This window comes from Danio aesculapii, chromosome 8, assembly GCF_903798145.1.
Source record: "Danio aesculapii chromosome 8, fDanAes4.1, whole genome shotgun sequence".
In the NCBI taxonomy this organism is placed as follows: Eukaryota; Metazoa; Chordata; class Actinopteri; order Cypriniformes; family Danionidae; genus Danio; species Danio aesculapii.
The window spans coordinates 44,441,309-44,465,093 of record NC_079442.1 but is presented as its reverse complement, the minus strand read 5'-3'; the positions used below and the strand labels follow the sequence as shown (position 1 = coordinate 44,465,093).

General features: G+C 35.2%; 1 protein-coding gene across 1 annotated transcript; it reads left to right on the top strand.

The window, feature by feature from the left end:
• The first annotated feature begins 548 nt into the window (after positions 1 to 548).
• Positions 549 to 21,740, top strand: pnck (pregnancy up-regulated nonubiquitous CaM kinase). The gene is made up of 12 exons (XM_056464449.1): positions 549 to 673; positions 1,107 to 1,202; positions 3,573 to 3,704; positions 3,888 to 3,962; positions 5,011 to 5,149; positions 5,325 to 5,448; positions 8,790 to 8,865; positions 8,951 to 9,063; positions 12,198 to 12,276; positions 16,165 to 16,252; positions 19,794 to 19,884; positions 21,372 to 21,740. Exons 2-12 carry the CDS (start codon positions 1,129 to 1,131, stop codon positions 21,380 to 21,382), a joined length of 1,002 nt encoding a protein of 333 aa, XP_056320424.1. The 5' UTR covers positions 549 to 673; positions 1,107 to 1,128; the 3' UTR covers positions 21,383 to 21,740.
• The last annotated feature ends 2,045 nt before the right edge of the window (positions 21,741 to 23,785 follow it).

Below are 23,785 nucleotides of genomic sequence, written 5' to 3'. Positions count from 1 at the left end.
TTACATTATGACTAATGCTAAAGTTTTATTACAGTACAGTATATATGACTAATGCATCTGCCCTATTTACCTTTGATACCTAGTTAGAAAGCAGGCCACGTCACACAGTAAAACAGAAACTGTCTGTGATTTGGGATTTATGGTAATGCACAGAGGAATTTGGACGCTAGAGTGAAAAAGCCCATACAAGGAGAGCCGAAAGATCTCTGGATCTGTTTTGAGAGTTACTCAAAACAGCCTCCATAATGTAAACACACACAGTGGCTTCTGGAGATGTTAAACCAAACCGTAGTGCATTCAATTCAGCGAAGCCTGTCTGTAAAGATAAAGAATGCTTATTTAATGTGAAACTGAGCAGATGATATCAGATCTGCGCTATTTATTGTACATCCAAGCATTATATTTGATGAAATATGAACTAGTCTTATGTCAGACCTGTTGTAGTATGTCCAGCCCTCTTTCTCTCTTCATCACTTGCATTTTTTCGAACACTTTCTCTCTCTGCTGTCCTTCATCTCTTTCAAAAGTCACTTCTCCTCAGTAAAGCATGTAGGCGTTGAAGGTCATCACAGTAAAATGAATGTGATTTTCGATTAAGAAGAAGAGTAGAGAGAGGCGGTTTGGTGACGTTAGAAACTGTTGCCTTCCACATTTTCACAGCGGCAATCAGCAGGTAATTGAGCTTTTGGCTTGGATCTCTTTTCTAAATATAACTAATTGCTGATCTATTTTGAATTATGAATAATCCTTATTCGCATGTATGAGATGAACTGAATTGCACTAGTTATCTGTGTGTCAAAAGTGTTTTAGAGGGGGGAAATGAAGATCTTTTCATTCCAGAGGAAATCAGGGAGTGTGTTCAGTGATGTTTTCCCATCAAAGCTTGTGTGATGGAACAGAAAATCTGTCAAATCTCATTGCTAGTCATTGAAATCTGCAAAAGGAATCAGTATTTGGCTATTTGCATGCGTTCAGATGGATATTCTTGAATGCTTGTTGCTGTAGAGGGCATGCAAAATGTCTTGCTTCAGGGTGAAAAACTGAATGTGCTGATTTGCATCTACATATTAGAGTTTTGTGTGTGTGTGTTTGTGTATAATATGCAGCTCACGCTTACCCAGCGTTACGATGCCTCTGTTGAGAGATCTTCGGAAAAAAGATGACATCAATGCCATTTATGAGCTGAAAGAGAAACTGGGAGAGTGAGTTTTCCTTCCTTATGGATTCATATGCTCAACATCCTGAATACTCTGAACATGTATTGACTCAAGAGCAGATTTTGATCTTGTGGTTTACCAACATATTTGAAAGTCTTGTCAAACAGGTACAGAAAATATTATTAAAGGGGTAGTTCACCCATTCATATACATTTACTCATCCTCAATTGGTTTTAAGCCTTTCAGTTTCCTTTTTCTGTTGAACCCAAAAAAAAATCTGCAACCGAAGACAGAATTTGGGGACATTTTTTCACTATTTCTGTGCAGAACTTTGTAATTCTGTTACACAAAAATATTTTGTGTGCATTTTTCTTGGTTGTTATTAGCATTTTAAATAATTTTGCAATTCTGCGGAATGATTTAGAGAGTATAGTAACTAAAAACTTAGAGCGCTAAAGGGAAAAGAATCCATGCTGGAGAAAGAGATTGCTGTATTATGCAGTGATTTGACAGACAGCGCTCTGGACTGATTGGCAAAATTGCTTGACTTTACAAAATGCTTTTGTGTGCATTTTCTAGGTTGTTATTAACGTAGAGCTGCATTATACAGAATTTACAGAATATACTGAATGATTTAGGGAGTATAGCAACTAAAAACTTAAAGGGCACCTATTATGAAAATCTTGAAAATCCTATGATGAAAACTTTTGTAAGCTGTTTGGACGGAACTGTGTTTAGGTACAGTGTGTCCACAGTCATATTGGAGTGATGGAAACACAATAAGTCTCTTTTTTTTAATTTCCTGGCGTTAAAATAGGATTCAAATTCCTGCGATTCTGAGGCCCAACGCAACGTGACCTAGGAGTGCGGTTTTCCCTGTCCACCAAATTGATTGACAGACACGTATTAACATGGTATACATAGTAATGTGTAAAATCATATCCACAAGACAGGACAAGCGCACAGCAACTGGGATTAAAAGATCTGTTTAGCTCTCTGTGATCATCAGCACATTAAGTTTAAAGTTTTGTAATAAAGACAGTAAAATCATTTGTAATTCATTACCACAGCCGCATAGTGTCAGTACATGACTTCAACCCCCGTTTGTGGACTTAAATCAGGGTTATTTTGTTAATTAATGTAACGGATGTCCATACAGCAGTGGATACGTGTATCCTGTCACATTTGCTGTGCAAAAACAGTGAAAAGCTTAAGTGTGTTGCGCACACAAACTTTATAACAACATTGTGTGTGACTCATCCTTGCAGAAAGGCTTTAATTAACTCCACAACAAATACATCAAATAACCATTGAGAAAGTTCTTACTGTAGTAAGAGAGATCTGCTTCACTCATGTCTGTCACTGTGGTGTTTATCTACGTGAAGGCTACACATTAAATCTTGAAAAAAGAGGTAAAATAGGTGCCCTTTAAAATATGAAAAAAAAATAATGACTTTCTAGCTTTAGTTTTAGGTTTACAATGCAAATACAATTAAATACATTTGTTTGGTTAACAAAGCAAGTCTCTCAAATATTACATCTACTAAAAGACAGAAAATATTGTAAATAAATTACATGATCATTTGCATATTAGTACATAAAAATAACTGAAATTAAAATAAAAACTGAATAAATGCATATCTACGCACATTTACATGAGCAAATAAAAAGGAAAAAATAAATATTTGCGGATTTCATGATGAGCAGACTTAGTGTTTTCCTAACAATGATTTCAATAGTAGCCAAAGCAAATACTATAGAAGTCAATGGTTGCAGCAGTGGCAGGGAACCTATGGCTCGCGAGCCACATGTGGCACTTCGACCAAAACTATGTGGCTCTTCAGTGGTCTCCCTTCAATAATATTTTACAGTTTAAAGATATCACTAGAAATCAGTTTCCTATTGAAAATACAATTACAATTCATTTATTGATTTTTTTTCACATCAAAATTAATCAAAACTCACTTTACAAAAAAAGGATGTTTTGACCAATAGAAAAACTTGAATCACAACACCAATAAAGGACAGACAACTTACGTTTCTAGAGTAACCTCGCACACGTAAATTTAAGCAACAATCATAAGTGGTGATGGCAAAAAGAAAGGAATTCTATAAACTGTCCTTTCTTCAAGGACATGCTCAATATGTCATATAACCCCAGGGTTACAGGTTTCCAACATTTTTCAAAATATCTTTTTCTGTGTTCAATACAATAAAGAAACTCCAAACTCAAAAAGGTGTGAAACAATTAAAGGGTGAGTAAATGACTTCATTTTTGGGTGAATTGTTCCTTTAAGGAGGCTCTGGAGCCTCCTGTTATTCACAGTGTGCCCACAGCACTCGTCATTATGCATTAATTGTGAACAAAACTCATTACGGCTGATTTATAAATAATATAAAGGTGTAATGTCTCAGGGGCTCATTCTCCGAGGTTCGAGTGGCTCAGCACAGATACACCCAGAAGCTGGTGGCTGTCAAGTGCATCCGGAAGAGAGCGCTAAAGGGAAAAGAATCCATGCTGGAGAATGAGGTTGCGGTATTACGCAGGTCAGTGATGTGACAAACAGCGCTCTGAACTGATTGGTTAAATTGCTTGACTTTACAAAGCGCTTTTCTGTTCATTTTTCTAGTCTGTTATTAGCGTGGAGTTGCATTTTACATAAATCTTTTCTGATTTGATGGTATGAAGGGAATGATTTTTTATATGTGTCCCCTGTGATTTCTTCACAGAATAAATCACGAAAATATTGTGTCTCTGGAGGAAACGTTTGAGACTCCAACTAAACTGTATTTGGTAATGACACTGTGAGTGGAGCAGAGTGTGGAAATGAATATAGTGCAGTCCATAATGTTATAAATAGTTGAACCGTATGTAATGGGGATGGATGGATGGACAAACAGACAGACAGACAGACAGACAGACAGACAGACAGACAGACAGACAAACAGACAGACAGACAGATAGATAGATAGATAGACTAACAGACAGACAGAAGACACAGACAGACAGACAGACAGACAGACAGACAGACAGACAGATAGATAGATAGATAAACAGACAGACAGACAGACAGATAAACAGACAGACAGACAGACAGACAGACAGACAGATAGATAGACAGAAAGATAAACAGACAGACAGAAGATACTGACAGACAGACAGACAGACAGACAGACAGACAGACAGACAGACAGACAGACAGACAGACAGACAGACAGACAGACAGATAGATAGATAGATAGATAGATAGATAGATAGATAGATAGATAGATAGACAGAAAGATAAACAGACAGAAGAAACTGACAGACAGACAGACAGACAGATAGATAGAAAGATAAACAGACAGACAGACAGACAGACAGACAGACAGACAGACAGACAGACAGACAGACAGACAGACAGATAGATAGATAGATAGATAGATAGATAGATAGATAAACAGAAGATACAGACAGACAGACAGACAGACAGACAGACAGACAGACAGACAGACAGACAGACAGACAGACAGACAGACAGATAGATAGATAGATAGATAGACAGAAAGATAAACAGACAGACAGAAGATACTGACAGACAGACAGATAGACAGACAGACAGACAGACAGACAGACAGACAGACAGACAGACAGACAGACAGACAGACAGACAGACAGACAGACAGACAGACAGACAGACAGATAGATAGATAGATAGATAGATAGATAGATAGATAGATAGATAGATAGATAGATAGATAGATAGATAGATAGATAGATAGATAGATAGATAGACTAACAGAAGACACTGACAGACAGACAAAAGGACGGACGGACGGACGGACAGACAGCTGATTTGAGTGTATTGCGCAGGCTGACAGGTGGCGAGCTGCTGGACAGGATTCTGGAGAGAGGCAGTTACACAGAGAAAGATGCCAGTCGGGTCATTTACCAGGTGCTGCAGGCCGTGAAGTATCTGCATCAGCTGGGCGTCGTGCATCGCGATCTAAAGGTACTGAGAACAAAATATAACACTTCAGTCTCGAGATTGAGCATTTTTAGTTTCAGAGCTACACTCATGCTGAGGTGCATCTTAGCTGATGCTTTCAAGGTGCTTGGGTTAAAAAGTGACTGCGGATGCTTTGCATGAATATTACAATAATAATAATACATTCTCTCTATATTAGCCAGAGAATTTACTATACAAGACTCCATTAGAAGACTCCAAAATTGTCATCAGTGATTTTGGCCTGTCTAAAATGGAAGAGCAGGGGGCTCTGTCCACCGCATGTGGAACTCCAGCATATGTTGGTAAGAGAGACCGTTTATGATCATGATTATAAACAAATATTTTGCACAGTAAAATACAGAATCAAGCTTATTTGGTTTGACATACATACTATATATCTATACTAAACAAAAACTAACAAAATGCACAGATCAGAAGCTAGTATAATGTGACAAACATATTTCTTTAATCTTCACATGGGTTAAGAATAATATAAAACAATTAAAGGTTTAGATTAGGGCTGAATAATATATTGTTTGAGTATCGATATCGCAATGTGTGTCCGCAATTGTCAATTCGCAAGATTAGATTGTTTATTAAAGACAGTGTTGCCAGATAAAGCTGACTTTTCCAGCTCGAAAAAGGTCCAAAACCTGCCCAATCGCACACAAAACCACCCAAAATATTAGATTAATATTTTATTTTATTTAAATGTATTTATATTAAAATTAACCTAGTTACTTTAGATGTCATCATATTTAACCATACAGCAAGCAACACCAGCAGCCACAGAACCAAATAACCGGATCACATCGAAACACTGTCCCCCTCTGACCCACACACTGCACTTGTGTAGATTACACTACCTATTAGATTATGTTCTACTTCCAGAAAAGGGTAAAAATTTGTCCCATTTGGTGTTTTATATTCATAATTAGGTGCTGCTTGTCAATCCGACAACGCTTCTATGTTTGTCTGTCAATTGCGGAAAAAATTATTGATAAAAGTGCCATGATAAACGGCTGTGAGTTTAACTGCAGTGTGATGCGCGTGCACGCGAATTGGAGTCAGATTTGTCCGTGATTTTGATACAACTTTCCTTCACCCCCTCTTGCAGGTGGGCCCACTCGATTTGCGCTATACATAGTCACTACTAACTGAATGGAGTAGGAGCACACAGTTGTGTTTTGTTAAATAAGTTACGTATAAAATTTACGTTTCAAAACCGCCAAAATTTTGTTAACCTGCTAATGACATTAACCCGCACAATCAAATTCAAAACCACCCAAATCAGGCCACACTGATTAAAGATTAAAAGATAAAGATATTACATTTTATTTTATATTGTTGAATAAAATTACTTATACAATGATGACCGTTATTTTACAATGAATTACATTTGAATTTCTGCATTTCAATACTGCTAGTCTCCCCAGAAAACCATAAAGCACTGTTTATTTAGCTTTTATTTTTGCTACTTTAGCTTTTAAAAATACTTTATTACCCCAGTCAATCTATTTTCATGAAATCTTTCCCAATAGAGCTATTTAAATAATCTAGTGAATTTATATTCATATTGCAACAAAACAATGTGAAATTTTGCCAATATGGTGCAGCCCTAGTTTAGATCACACAAAAATTAAAATTGGCTGTTCATTTTTTTTACCCTAAGGCCAGATTAATAATAAATAAATGAACAAACCAGACAACTGCCAACTTATCCAGCATATGTTTCACGCAGCGGACGCCCTTCCAGCTGCAACCCAGTACTGGGAAACATCCATACATTGTCATTCACACACATACACTACGGACAATTTAGCTTACCCAATTCACCTATAACATATGTCTTTTGACTTGCGGGGGAAACCGGAGCACGCGGAGGAAACCCACGCGAACTTGGGAGAGCATGCAAGCATTCACCTTCTTGCTGTGAGGCGATCGTGCTACTCACTGCGCCACAGTGACGCCTAAAATAGAAAACTTATACATGCAAAAAAATTAATAGATGTTTTCTCTGATGAACTGTCACAAAAATCTCTTTCATTTTGAGCTTAAATATAGCATCAGGAGCCACACATATTGGTTTTGTTTTGACTGTATGGGTTTTTTGGCTCTGAAAGTGCTGGTCGTCATTGCCATATTTGCCTAATATTTAGTTTATTGAATCTAAAGTAATAATAATAATAATAATAATAATAATAATAATAAAAAATAAATAATAATAATAATAATAATAATAATAATAATAATAATAATAACATTAATAATAATAATAAATAAATGATAGTAATAATATTAATAATAATAAAATTTATAATAATAATAATAATAATAATAATAATAACAACAACAATAACAATAATAAATAATAATAACAACATTAATAATAATAATAAATAAATGATAGTAATAATATTAATAATAATAAAATTTATAATAATAATAATAATAATAATAATAATAACAATAATGAAAAATTAATAACAATAATAATAATAATAATAATAATAATAATAATAATAATAGTAATAATAATAATAATAACATTAATAATAATAATAAATAAATGATAGTAATAATATTAATAATAATAAAATTTATAATAATAATAATAATAATAATAATAATAATAACAATAATAAAAAATTAATAACAATAATAATAATAATAATAATAATAATAATAATAATAATAATAATAATAATAGTAATAATAATAATAATAACATTAATAATAATAATAAATAAATGATAGTAATAATATTAATAATAATAAAATTTATAATAATAATAATAATAAGAATAATAATAATAATAAAAACATTAATAACAATAATAATAATAATAATAATAATAATAATAATAATAATAATAATAATAATAACAATAACAACAACAACAACAACAACAACAATAATAATATTAATAATAATGATAATAATAATAATAAATAACAATAATAAAATCTTATATTTATATAGCGGTTTCTGGACACTCCAAGCACTTTACACATTTATGTGGGAAATCTCCTCATCCACCTCTAGTGTGGAGCATCCACTTGGATGACTCAACAGCAGCCAAATTGATTGAATAGCTTCACATAAACAAAGGAAAATTAAGACTCCTTTAAAATTATTTAAGACCTACAAGACAATAAGACATTAAGACTTTAAGGACACCCTGGTAAGCCTGAGCCTAAGATATTTACATAAAAAAAGAATAATTAACATAGTTAAAATAAACTTAAATGCACTTAAATCCAATGCATTGTAGCCAATTTACCAGGATAAGGACAGGGTTATAGCAATGACCAAGGACTATAGTTTCAGCTAAAAATCTTCCTTAATAATTAACTGAATAATCTTTAGTTTGTTCCTCGCCACTGTTGACACTGGCTTGCTTGGTTTGGGACTCGTGGAGCTGCGCATCGATGGATTTACTCTTCAGTGTTTGGACTTTCAGCAGTGAAAATTAAACCACACTGAACTGAACTAAACTGAACTTCAACCCTGAAAACTGTACTGACACTGTCTCAATTAACTAGAACCTCTATGTTAAGTCCAGTTTGACACAATCATGTAAAAGCGCTATAGAAATAAAGACATAAGTACTGATCTGTTTGTATCTGTATCTGTTTGTAGCTCCTGAACTTCTACAGCAGAAGACATACGGTAAAGAGGTGGATCTCTGGGCCATTGGAGTGATTACGTTCATTTTGTGAGTAAACGGATCATTATTACTGTTGCCCCTGTATGAATGAACATCTGAGAGTCTGAATCAACAGTTTTTGGTGTTCTGGCAGACTCTGCGGTTATCCACCTTTCTACGATGACAATGACACACAACTTTACAAGCTCATCATAAAGGCTGAATATGAATTCGACTCTCCATACTGGAATGACATTTCTGACTCCGGTATGAAAAACAACATCTAATATCTCTTCATTTCTACTGTTGCATTTATTTTTTTATACAAAAATGTAGTGACATTTGAAACTGAGGCAGACAGGTTAAGAATGTAAAAAAATGTGGTCTCAAAAATATTAAAACAGAAAAGACTGATGTAAAATCAAGTGTCCAAACATTCTTACTTTTTATTTATTAACATATGTTTCGATATTTAAAGGAAAAATATATATTTATAAGAGGTTTTAACACAGTTGTACAGCAACAGTCTGTGAATATAGCCAGCTTGTAATGGTAAAAATGTATTAATTTTATTTTTTATAACCAGACTTGATAAAAATAGTGTGCAGAAACACTTTGATTACATGTACAAAGGGAGAATGTCAGTCAGAGGGTCCCCTTTAAAGTCTAACAAACTTGTTTATGACACTAATGTTGTCATTTAATTTATCTTTACCATCCATATATATTTACTAACTTTCATTAACCATATCAATAGATATTACTATGATACTGCTAATCAGTAAAGTATTTCATAATATTAAAAATAATGGCAGCGCAGTGGGTAGTGTTGTCGTATCACAGCAAGAAGGTCGCTGTTTCGAGCCTTAGCTGGGTCAGTTGGCATTTGTGTGTGGAGTTTGCATGTACTCCCCGTGTTCACGTGGGTTTCCTCCGGGTGCTCCGGTTTCCCCCACAGTCCAAAGATATGCGCTATAGGTGAATTGAATAAGCTAAATTGTCCATAGTGTATGAGTGTGAATGAATGAATTCATTTTCCTTTGGCTTAGTCTCCTTATTCATCAGGGGTAGCCACAGCAGAATGAACCACCAACTTATCCAGCATATGTTTTACACGGTGGATGCCCTTCCAGCTGCAACCCAGTACTGGGAAACATCCATACACACTCACTGACACACTTCGGCCTATTTAGTTCATTCATGTCTTTGGACTTGTGGGAAAACCAGAGAACCCGGAGGAAACCCACACAAACATGGGGAGAACATGCAAACTTCACACATAAATGCCAACTGCCGGGACTCGAACCAGCGACCTTCTTTCTGTGAGCCTACAATGCTAACCCTTGAGCCACCATGTCGCCCATTTACACTGATCTGTATCCTAAATAATAAGGGTTAATATTTAAAATAACAGATAACATAAATATATTTCTGACTACCCTTATACCAGTTCATACAATAGTTGATGTGGGAAAATATTTAACCAGTGGCAAAATATTTTATTAAAGTAAAATTAGACACATAGTTTTTATTTTATTAGACACCTACAGTGCATCCGGAAACTATTCATGGTGCTTCACTTTTTCACAATTTTTTTTTTATTTTTTTATTATTCCTTATTCCAAAAATGGATTAAATCATTCTTGTATTTCATCATTCTACACACGTGAAAAAAAGGTTTTTTGAAATTGTTGCAAATTTATTACAAATAAAAACGTGAAAAATCACATGTACATAAGCATTCACAGCCTTTGCCGTGAAGCTCTAAATTGAGCTCTGGTACATTTTGTTTCCACTGATCATTCTTGAGATGTTTCAGCAGCTTCATTGGAGTTCATCTGTGGTAAATTCAGTTGATTGGACATGATTTGAAAAGGCATACACCTGTCTATATAAGGTCCCAGGGTTGCCAGTGCAGGTCAAAGCACAAACCAAGCATGAAGACAAAGGAATTGTCTGTAGACCTCAGAGACAGGCTGGGGAAGGTTACAGAAAAAAGTCTGCTGCTCTGAAAGTTTCAATGAGCACAGTGGCCTTCATCATACATAAGTGGAAGATGTTTGGAACCACCAGGACTCTTCCTAGAGCTGGCCAGCCATCTAAGCAGAGTGATCGGGGAAGAAGGGCCTTAGTCAGGGAGGTGATCAATGACCCGATGGTCACTCTGTCTGAGCTCCAGCGTTCTTCTGTGGAGAGAGGAGGACCTTACAGAAGGACAACCATCTGTGCAGCAATCCACCAATCAGGCCTGTATGGTAGAGTGGCCAGACGGAAGCCACTGCACACCTGAAATTTGCCAAAAGGACTCTCAGACCATAAGAATTCTCTGGTCTGATGAGATTAAAATTGAACTCTTTGGAGTGAATGCCAGGCGTTACGTTTGGAGAAAACCAGGCACCGGTCACCACCAGGCTAATACCATCCCTACAGTGAAGCATGGTGGTGCAGCATCATGCTGTGGGGATGTTTTTCAGCAGCAGGAACTGGAAGACTAGTCAGGATAGAGGGAAAGATGAATGCAGCAATGTACAGAGACATCCTGAATGGTAACATGGTATGGTAACGACTGTTCATCTTTCAGCAGGACAATGACCCAAAGCACACTGCAAAAATATCAATGGAGTGACTTCACAACAACTCAGTGAATGTCCTTGAGTGGCCCAGCCAGAGCCCAGACCTAAAGCCTATCAAACATCTCTGGAGAGATCTGAAAATGGCTGTACACCATCACTTCCCATCCAAACTGATAGAGCTTGAGAGGTACTGCAAAGAGGAATGGGCAAAAACTCTCAAAGACAGGTGTGCCAAGCTTGTGGCATCATATTCAAAAAGACTTGAAGCTGTAATTTCTGCATAAGGTGAATCAACAAAGTACTGAACAAAGGCTGTGAATACTTGGATTTTTCAGCTTTTTTATTGTCATCATGGGGTATTGTGTGTAGAATTTTGAGGAAATAAATCAATTTAATCCATTTTAAAATAAGGCTGTAACATAAAAACATGTGGAAAAAGTGAAGCCCTATGAATTCTTTCCGGATGCACTGTATGCCTGCAGATGGAAGTTAAACATTCAAATAAGTGTGAATTTGGTCTGAATTGTGCATTTGGTTGATTGAAGCATGTTTTACACAAACTAACATTACTAAAAAAACATTTGACCCTAAATACTTTTTAAGGCCACTATAAATTGCCATCCACATCAGTTACAAACAACATGTTGCTTTCTGCAACTTCTAAGCAAACAATTTCATGAGCTGTAATAGAATTGCAGCACTGATGCTTTCGAAAATGTCTTGCTTTGTATTAATGCTTCATGTTTTATAACGCAGCCCTAAACACGCCACATTAAGTGGTATTGATTTCCTTGTGTTCTCTGCTTCTCCCTGCCCACTAACGTTCAGCGAAAGACTTCATAGTTCACTTACTGCAGAAGGATCCAGTGAAGAGGTTCAATTGTGAGCAGGCCTTGCAGCATCCTTGGTGAGTCCATAAATAGCAGGAAAGAGGCGTATGGGAGCTGAAGGTTCATCTGCGTTGAAAAGCAAGGGCCGACCTTGAAGAATAGATGAAGAGTTGGGTCACATCTGTGCAGTGGTGTAGGAGGCTGAGAGCAGACTGGAGGAGGATGATCAAATGTACAATAAACACAAGGCTCTTCACCTGCATGTGACATTGTATGAGATATTTACTAAACACTAAACAGTTATAATCTACATTGTGCAAACTAAATGAAATAGAAAGAAATGCATATAATTGAGACTGATTGTTTTAGGGTACTTTCTTAGATGTTGCCATTATTCGCTCAAAAGAGCTTGCAATTATGATTCATTTCCTGGCCGTCGTCTTAGTCTGATGTTTCTCCAGGAGGTTCTTTAGGAGATATAAAAATAAAACGAGAAAAACGTTGCTATACAGTAATGTTTATAGAGTTGGACAATGAATGTGGATGGCTGCTCAGCATAAAGTCTGGACTTGCACAAAAAAAAACAGATTTTTGCTACTTGTTCAATCTACTTATTTAAAATAAGCTGAAAAAACACAATTCTTGAGATTTCAGGGGACAACTTAATTGTTTTATGTTTAATCTACTTTAATTTGCAACCCAGGTTCATTGTGGATACATACCCCTGTCTATATTTTTGGACAGCGCAAATTAAGCCTGATATATACTTTTGCCTGGTGCCGCATAGCGCACCCCTGCTGACTGCGCGCACACCACGTGAAAGGACGAAGCTTTTATACTTGCCGCATTCGCAGTTGTGATACTCTTTAAAATGACAGGGGGCGGTCAAACGAAACTGAATGTAAAATCAGACGGATAAACAGAGAAGTAGAAAGTTTCCAGCACTACGTCATATCATTAATATCATTCAACATTTTTAAACTAATTATTTTTATTGTTTTTATTAATTATTTTAATGAATATGAGAATTACTATAACCATTCAAGATTTTTTTTAAATCAAACTTTGATGCATCAATTGCTTTTGATCATATCTAGGGCAGTTCTACCTATTATAATTGATTAAAATATTAATGACAACAGAACATGGGTTGCTCTACAAATATATTCTATATTGTGGCAAAAATAAAAGCAAAAAAGTACACTTACTAAAAAATACAGATGTGTTTTTTTAGATTTAGCCCTCTCCACAATTCACACATTACTGTCTGGCTAATTTCTGTCTTCTTCTTATGCTAAAAAGGCAATAATGATCCAACATTCCTGACCATTATCACCAATAAAGCCCAATTATTTTAAATTCAAAATTAAACAAAATACATCAGTGTAAAACCTATGACTGGTGGAAAAACACTTTTGTCTCCACTTTTGCCATGGCCTCTCTTTTTGGTTTTAGCAAACTTATTCCTCAGGTTTTTCCAAACCTTTTAACAAAAACGTTCCTCCTTTCCCACGGCTGATGATATTTCTAGCCGAGAATTATTGGTCATCTGGTTGTCTCTATGATCACGGATCATAAAGATGTCTGTACAGGCGTACTGTTTTAGACTATATCTCTTAAGCGTTTCATATTCAACTCAAATCAGTTGCGGAGCTCCGCGCACGGTTCGCTTAAGTTTTTTAAAAAAAGTCATGCGCTTCGTCGGCTGAAATCATGTCACGCGCACCCAAAGCAAACCTTCACAAACTCCGCAATGACGTCACATTTGCCACGCGCAGTCAAGCGAACTAGTGGACGCATCGAGTATAAACCAGGCTTTTTGCAGCTGGAGGTACGTCTAGGATGACAGGGTTTGAGTCTGGGAAGAACAGTTCCAGAAACCAGGTAAAACAAAATTAAATAAATAAACAAACAACACTAAAATCATGCGGCCGGGACTGCTTTTCTTTTTCTAAATTACTTTTGAAAACACTATCGGTTATGTTTAGGGAAGGGGGAGGGGGGTGAATATATTCTCAGTGAATATAAGCAATGTATTTTGGTGCATTTAAACAAAACCGATTTATTAAACAGATATATTTATTAAAATAATATTTTAGTCACCAAACAGATTTAGAAATTCCAAAATAATACAATTAAATTCAAGCAAAATATTGCAAAAAAAATTGACAACCTACAAAAGTTCAACAATTTTTCAAATTTTTTTTTGCTTCTCTTGATTTTTCCTCTTTTTAAAATTTGTATTCAATATTTTTTTATAACATAAATGTGGGCGTACTAGTTTTTGGACCGTTATCATAAGTTATTTTGTTAGATAAGTTCCAGATTTGGCTAAGTACTGACTAATCTAATGTATATGCACAAATATAATATTGCATAACTTCCTATTAAAAATATGAATCTAAAAGAAAGATTTGTGAGGGGAGTACTTCTATATGCCGAGCGCTGTATTCAAATTTAGCCAGGGCTGTAAATTTGTTAAATTAATTGATTTGTGTTGGGACAACATGAATTCATTGTGTGGAAACCTACCCTTTTTTTCAGTATTTTTTACAGACAAATTTGGTTTCAGAATAACATATTGTAAATCAGTTGCACTGTAGACCCAAACTGAAAATGTCAAAAGTTTTTTTTTTACTGGTTACTTCCTGAATCCCCAACAACCCATGAAAGGCTAAAAATAGTATATGATATTTATGTAATGGAAAAAATTACATTTTCTCTTCCACTCCAATTTATTGTAGTTAGAAATATCTGGTCCAAGTGGACTGAATACTGGATGAGGCTGCTCCATAAAATTTTTGTAGAAATATAAAAACATTACTACCTAATTCCCATCCACAAAACAAACATTTTTCAACTTGCGACCATTGCACTCCGCCTCTTAATCCTCTTTTTAGATTAGGAATTTACAGCTGATAATAACTGAACTATAGTTGAGCGAATAAATAAAGATGTGACCCTCTCTGACCTATGTATATTTAGGTATTGAATATATTATATATATTTTCTGTTACGTTATAGTTTGTAAAAAAGAAAAATGTTTAGCAATGGAAAATGTGCACTCTCTTAAGTGGAATCATTGTACTGTATGTATTGCTACTATAAATAAAAAAATTTTTTTTTTAAACAGTACATTCATAAAATAAACGGCCTCTTTTTTTATCTGAAGATCATGATAAGCACAGGTATAGCAGAAAAAAGCCAACAATATGTGTTATTAAAAACAGTAGCCCTAATGGATTCTGTGTAAATAAAATTGCTCATGACCAGTGAAAACTGCTTCGGTATGAATGTCAAAAAATGTCTCGGAACATGATAAGTGCAAGCAATACACAGCTGAAATCAGAATTATTAGCCCTCCTGAATTATTAGCCCCTGAATATAATAGTTTTAATAAGTAATTTCTAAAAAGTTTTTTTTTTTTTTATCTTTGCCATGATGACAGTAAATAATATTTGACTAGATATTTTTCAAGACACTTCTATACAGCTCAAAGTGACATTTAAAGGCTTAACTAGGTTAATTGGGCAAGTTAGAGTAATTGGGCAAGTCATTGTATAAAAGTAGTTTGTTCTGTAGACTATCGAAAAAATAAACATTTATTAAGGGGGCTAATAATATTGACCTTAAAAAAGCTAAAATAAAAGCCGAAATAAAACAAATAAGACTTTCTCCAGAAGAAAAACATTATAGGAAATACTGTGAAAAATTCATTGCTCTGTTGAACATCTATATATCTGATATTTTAAATATTTGAAAAACGAAAAAAATTGACAGGAGGGCTAATCAATTTTGGCATCAACTGTACGGCCTTTTGTGCATGAGGCTTACTTATGTCTTTACTATCACTCAATTTGAACAATCCTTGTTGAATTTTAACCTCTAAAAAAATCTCATAATCAACCATCAATGTTCATGTTTAATTTTGAATGAACATTACTTACTACTTATTCTCATGGCAGGATATCAGGAGGCGCGGCTCTGGACAGGAACATTCATGGCTCGGTTTCAGCACAGATTCAGAAGAACTTTGCCAAGAGTCACTGGAAGGTAAGAGTGATGAAAACAAACCTGAGCCAAATGTAACCTGCCAACATTCACACATTCTCCACAGTCTCTGCTTAGACCACCTGATGCACAGAGTACACAAAAATAGCTGAAACCGCCAGATCTCATCAGATAGCTTGAGATCAAATCTGAGTCCTGAAACAAAACCAGTATATTAGACAACACAGGCTCATTGGAAATAGGAGCTTCAGCTTACATTTTTGTGAAACCGCAAAAACGTACTTTAAAAGTACACATGAAATCAAAACTAGCCATATTGATTTTGTTAGCTCACATTGCTAGTTTTGTGGTGAACAATTCATCTGGACATGCCATTAAGAAGAAAAAAACAAAAAAACAGTTCGCCCTTGTAATCTAAAATTAAAATCTGAAAATGTACTTCCTGTTTGTTTTCAGTTAAATTCTCAGGATTACGTCTGTCTGAGGTATTGGGCGTGGCTAACATACTCAAACACGCCCCTCCAGTTATCAGTTTTGACAACAAACAGAAATGGCGAGGATGATGTGTCTGTTAGGTTGTAATGACTCTCCCTAAACACTTTTCCCGATCTTGAATGAAATGCCTACTTTACTACATTCAACCAGATTGCAGTAGAAAAAAACAAGCCACGCCCACTGTTTTCTCATTAAATATTCAGTTTTTCTAGGAACTGTCACAATACAAAAACAAAATGGTCATAGCTTCCAGTCTTCCATGCGCACTTTAACATACGTTTGACTGAGGTTTCTATGTAAAATGAACACTAGGGGGCAGTATGACGCCCACAACTTTTGTCCTTTTTCACAGTAATTAGTTGTGTATTAGGATGTACAGTAGCAAAGACATTTACAGAGATATATTATCGACGACTAAAATATTATTTTCATGCATTTCTTTGCACAACGGCAAATAAATGCCACCAAAAACTTAACGATGTATATGGTTTGTAATCAAAAGTGCTCACCTATCTGCCACACTGTGTTGTTGTGGACATGTACAAGGATGAGTATTTGAAACGTCCCAAAAAAAAAAAAAAAAAAAAGCGCTCATTCAAACCGAATGTATCTTTGCTTCTAAAAATGCAAGACATGGCATTGAGGAATCCACGTCCACTAAGGAATCCAATGTCCACATGATGCGATATTATGAACGTGATGCAATAACGACAATAACGCACTCATTAGGAATAGGAAAATAATGTTATGATAACACATGAAGATGCATCATATAACGGAGAATATTAGGACACAGCCACAATTAGCGCCTTCTCATCCGCCATGATATAAAGGTAAATAAAACAGTTGTCATGCCAACTTTCTACTATAAACAGAAGCTTGTAACGCTTGCCCTGCCAGCTCTTCTGATTGGTCCACTGCTTTTGGATCAAACAGTGAAGAGCTGTGTTGCGTGTTAAAGTTGAAGATTTGTTAACTTAACATGGCATCAGGGCTTGACATTAACTTTTTTGTTCACCAGACAATGTGTGTAGTAGATTTTCAACATTACTAGCCACTCACAATTTTCACAAGCCACAATTTTGTTGTTGGGAAAATATATTTTATATGCATAAACTTGAATTTGACATGCTAAAATTTAGATTTTGGGTTCTGTCCACAGGTCTCCTCATTCATTTAACCTTTTTTGTGTGTTTTGTTTAATACCTTTGCTCAATGTGCATGAGCAAATGGATTGTGGTTTCATAGTGTTTCACTACAATTCGTTTTTATTTCACATGACTTTAAGGCTTAAAATTAAGGATTTACCAAATTTATCTCTGACCACACCTAAAATAAATAAATATTTCTTAGCCACAAAATTTAAATAATGTGTCAAAACAAATCAAATATAGCTGTATACTATACTTTTTATTAAAAACAAAAAAACAAATGACATTTAAAAAATAATTATTGTCATGTATCTAAAACTATGCACAATAATCTGTCCTGGCTAAAGCTCCCACATCACCAGTTAACTACACTGAAAAAAGTGTTGCATGCAAAACTGTTGCAAACAATTTATTTGTGTTGAATTTAAACAAACAAATTAAATTTAATAATGTTCAACTTAATTTGTTTGTTTAAATTCAGCCCAAATAAATTGTTTACAACCACTTAACGTAAAAAAATTGAGTAAATCCAAGGAATCATCTTTGAATAATTTTTTTTTCAGTGTACGCATAAATGGGCAGTTAATCTTCTATTAAACCAATGTTATTGTAAGAAATGATAATTAAACTATATTAACAAAAAATAACTGTAAGCAAAAGAAAACAGGTGAAAAACATTCCGTGTGTGATAATGAAAGGATGATCACGTGCACACAGTTAACATTAGGCCCATTAATAATCTGTTTAAAGAATGGTTAAAGTGAAAGCAGCAACTGCTGCTGCTTACTAAAATACTTTTTTTTAAATATAAATCGAGAGCTTTTGAAAGCAGCAGGACTGTCAGTGCACGAGCATCACTTTTTGTCCAGTCTAATTAAAAAAGAACTGATCATACCGGTTGCGTTTCCAGGCAAGGAAACGGGAGTGCACATGTTTTTTAAACAGTCGCGAGTGATCATCCTCTCATTCGGTATTCACCTGCTTTCTTTTGCTCGCGCGAACAAATTTTTTTTTTTTGCCAGTCGTGCTGCTTCTTGATTCTAAGATCACATTTGCACATATATTGGGCCATCTTTATTGTCGAACCCTGCTTTTAAGAAAACTACTATTTACCATTTAACAATTATTAATTTACAAACTAAAAATTATTTTCAACCAGCCAAAGTGGCCAGTGAGAGTGTCTGTCTAGTCCGCCACAAATGAAATCTACCCGCATTTGGCGGGTGTTAATGTCAAGCCCTGCATGGCATCCAAAAAACGCTGTGCTCAAATGTGCGGCGTTTCAAAAGACGCAAGCATAATGGTCAAACATGTCCATCCAGCACGTTTACATTGAAAAACATCAGAAAAGTAAAGCATTGGAAAGGAAAAACACATTCTGTGTGAATGGTCTCCTAGTAAGAATTTTCAGATCAAAAAGTAAACAGCGCCCTCTAGTGAATTTGTAATCTGAAACGTGCAATGAAATGTACCAAGAGCAACATATTTTACGTTTCACAAAAGAGTTAGCCGAGGCATGCATTTCCAATGAGCCTGGGCTGCCATTGGTTGGTGGAGCATAAAAATGTACTCTCATCCGGCATGTTTAAAACAGCTCTATATGACCCGTGTCAGTGAGCTCAAAGGCTGATACAGCACTTTGCATTAGTAAATGTATGGCTTGAGTTACTTATGGAGGGCTTTGTTATTATTTGCCGCCAGTCATAGATGCTTTACTTCTGATTGTCTGGCCCTGCGTCGCAATTACGGCTTGTACCTTTAAAAGGGCAAGTGCTGTAATTGCTGTAACTATCAGGCTTTTAGTTCTAGAGCAATAAATGCCTCCAAACATTAAACAGAGTCTTTTGCTCTTATGGCAGTTCATTGTTTGCTATTTGAAGATGTTTGCTGAAGTTCACTAGACCCTGCAGCTTTATCAATGATGTTTTTTGTTGCAGAGGGCCTTTAATGCCACTATTATTGTGCGTCATTTAACCAAAAAAACCCACACTGGAGAAGATGATGAAGGGAATCAATCCACAAGTATAGGTGAGGGGATGTCACATGATATCAAATACAAAAGCATCAATGTGATATTGCAATGGTTGTCAATCTCTGAACATGTACTTTAAAAATTAAGTCGTTTTTTGTCAACTGCTTGCATGATCATTAGACTAAAAGTACACGCACAAAATATTTTAATAGCTAAAAATGGTTCATGAGTAGTTTAAATGCCATTCTGGGGTGCGTTTCCCAAACAACGACGTAACTCACGGCTGAACTATCATAGTACGATGCAATGTTTGGGAAAAGAATGATGTAGTGACAAGTGTTTCCCAAACCCATAGTTTCTCTGTCGCAGATCCATTGTCGCCACAGCGAAATGAAATCACAAACTTATCCAGCAAATGTTTTACACAGCGGATCCTCTTCCAGCTGCAACCCATCACTGGGAAACACCCATACACTCTTATCCACACATACATACGCTACAGCATACCCAATTCACCTATAGCACATGTCTTTGGACTTGTGGGGGAAACCGGAGCACACTAAAAAAACCTACGCGAACGTGGGGAGAATATGTAAACTCCACACAGAAATGCCAACTGACCCAGCCGAGGCTCGAACCAGCAACCTTCTTGCTGCGAGGCGATGGTGCTACCCACTGTGCCACCGTGACATCGCTAATAATAATAATGATGATTATTATTATTAGGTAGAATATTGTTTATTTATTGAATTTTTTTGAAAAAATCTACTTTTACAATTTGACACGTTTAAACCACTGCAGAAATGTTCTAACCAACAGGCCCATGTCATATACAGTACAGATACTTAATAAAAAACCCACTATAAAATAAAAGCATTAAAGTATTCCACGTTTTTTGTTTTCACAAGCTTTGGAGACGTAACATAAATTCCGCTTTTAAATAATAGATCACCTATAGCTTTCGTCATGAGCCATGGCTGTGTTCAAAATGCCATACATTTTTTTCAAAGGGAGCGCAATTGTCAACATGAAGATCACTAAAACTGAACAGTAAAAATACTTTGAAAGCAAATTACACCTAAGAAAGGTGACATTAATGTTATTATTATTATTATTTTTTAATCATTGAGTTTAAATGTTAGAATGTTCTAAATGAATAGGGCATAGGGGGGATAACTGGGAATAGACCACAACCAGGAACTATGCTTCTAACTACAGCTCCAGAGGTGTAGTTGCAAGCGTACAAGTTTGCAATGCAGTTTGTGAATGTTCATTAGAACGATGGATTCAATGAATCAAATCAACGAACTATGTTTGTAACAACGGAACTTGCGACCTTAGTTGGCTAACGATGGTTTTCGGAAACGCACTCCTGAGCAACAGTTTTTTAAAACCTTGACATGAATTTCAATTGGATTCAATGATTAGTCCACGCAGATGTTTCCTAATTCCTGCTAAATTTATCAGATTTTTATTTTTTCAAAGATGCTGTATTTTTTATATCTAAAAAGGAATGATTTTTAATTTTGTTTTTTCCCCCTAGGGAGCATTTGACAGTCACTGGCTACAAACAATGAGTCTGTTACAGGAAAAGTTAATCAAATATGAAAACTGCATCATTTGTTGACCCTCATGTTGTTCCAAACCTCTATCATTCTGTTAGGAGAACACAAAAAGAGTGGGTATTGGGGAGAAATTGTGGCTTAAACACTGAAATAAGCAGTGTGCAGGTTCTGTGAAGATCATCATAAGTTCAATTAATGTGACTGTGTTTATATTTAATGGGGTTTTCACAGTAATGTCAGAGAGAAACTCTTGAAGAAGCTTACGTTTCCTATAGGAACCATTTTTTTTCTACTGTGAAAAACATTTGAATAATCTAACTTTAATAATTTGAATAATTTGATAATAAACTAGGAACTCATTTTCATCCAGGTTAAATTTTATAGCAGAATAAATGTATTATTTTTAAATAATAATAATACATGTATACATTTATTCGTTTAGCAGACACTTTTGTCTTAAGCAACTTAAAAAACAAGGATAAAAGAAGGTCAAATCACGTCTATTACTTTAGATCACCAGAGAACAGCTATATATAGATGCTATGACAAGTTTAAGTTAGTTTAGATTTTTTTTTATTGAGTTCTTGCAATGTTTGTAGGAAAGTGTCTGATGCATATGGAGAGGAAAAAGTGTGTTCCTTGCAGGTGGTTTGTCAAGTTCACCTATGCAATAATAATAGCTATTATTATTATTATAATAGCTAATATTATTATAATTAGCAGCAGCAGTAGTAGCAGTAGTAGTAATATTATTCATCACATTTAGAAATAAAACTCTGCTCTAAACTTAAAGTTAAAAAGTAATAAATAACCAAACTAAAACAAATAAATAACAATTGGACATACTATTTAAAATAATATGTATTAAAAAAAACTAATAAAATAAAGTAAAAACATAGAAAAAAAGGAGAAAAACATCTACTTCAACAAAACCTATTATAACACTACAACACTATGCTCAATAATACATGTACATTTATTCTTTTAGCAGACACTTTTGCCCAAAGCGACTTAAAAAGGATAAAAAAAAAAGTTCAAATCCTTTCTATCACTTCAAATCACCAGAGAACAGCAATATATAGATGCTAAGTCTTAAGTTAGTTTAGCTTGTATATAATGAAGTGTTTGTGGGAAAGTGTCTGGTGCATATGAAGAGGAAAGAGTGCTTTCCTTGCAGGTGGTTTATCATAATACTAATAATAGTTGTTATTATTATTATTATTATTATTATATCATCAGTAATGTTATTAATCATATTTAGAAATAAAATAAATGTAAATTAAAAGTAATTAAATCTAAAGTACTTAACTAGTAAATAACATTCATTTATTTTCCTTCTGCTTAGTCACTGATTTATCAGAGGTCGTCATAGCGGAAAGAACCACCAACTCTTCCAGCATATGTTTTACGCAGCGGATGCTCTTCAAGCCACAACCCAGTACTGGGAAACATCCATATACTCATACACTACAGCCAATCAGCCAATTTAAGTTAATTCAATTCACCTATAGCACATGTCTTTGGACTGTGGGACCCAAACCGGAGCACCCAGAGGAAACCCACACCAACAAAAGGAGAACATGCTAACTCCACACAGAAATGCCAACCGGCCCAGCTGGAACTCAAATAAGCAACCTTCTTGCTGTGAGGTGACAGTGCTAACTACTAAGCTACCATGCCCACCCTAAACTAAAATAAATAATAATAAAAAAGAAAATTTGACTTACTATTTAATACATACACACACACACACACACACACACACACACACACACACACACACACACACACACACACACACACACACACACACACACATATATATATATATACATACACACACACACACACACACACACACACACAATAAATAAAAAAAAGCAAAAACATAAGAACATAGATTAAAAAATGAGAAAAAAATCTAACATAACAACAACTATTACAATACTACAACATGATACTAAAATAAGACTCGCATTGTATGTGACAAAAAAACAACATTTTACTGAACCTCACTCAAATTAAAGGTTTGGAACAACATATATCAGATGTGTTGTCAGTGGTCAGTGTGCTTGGCAGGACTTACAGAGGCTCTGAAACACACAAACACACCTGTGCTTTACGTGCTGCTGTCAGTGAGTTTCTGCTGCTGCTACACTTCAGTGAGCCGCCACTGCAAAAATACCCCCAACTCGTGTTTTCACAAGCGCTCAACTCCCCGTCTACTTGTGTTTGACGCATAACAGCCTGCTGCTTTCTGACAGAACGCGATATTTATCCACGCTCTGCTGTCTGTCATCTGTAAGCACTGTCACTTCAAGCTGTACCGCAACAAATATGGCACACAGAATATGATATTACAATGGGTAAATGAAGTAATAGTATAATTGTC

Bases quoted from the DNA above. Each gene is read 5' to 3' on its own strand.
- pnck (XM_056464449.1), top strand. From the start codon at position 1,129: ATGCCTCTGTTGAGAGATCTTCGGAAAAAAGATGACATCAATGCCATT. The intron at 3,963-5,010 runs GTGAGTGGAGCA...TGTATTGCGCAG, and splicing joins CTGTATTTGGTAATGACACT to GCTGACAGGTGGCGAGCTGC. The intron at 9,064-12,197 runs GTATGAAAAACA...ACTAACGTTCAG, and splicing joins GAATGACATTTCTGACTCCG to CGAAAGACTTCATAGTTCAC.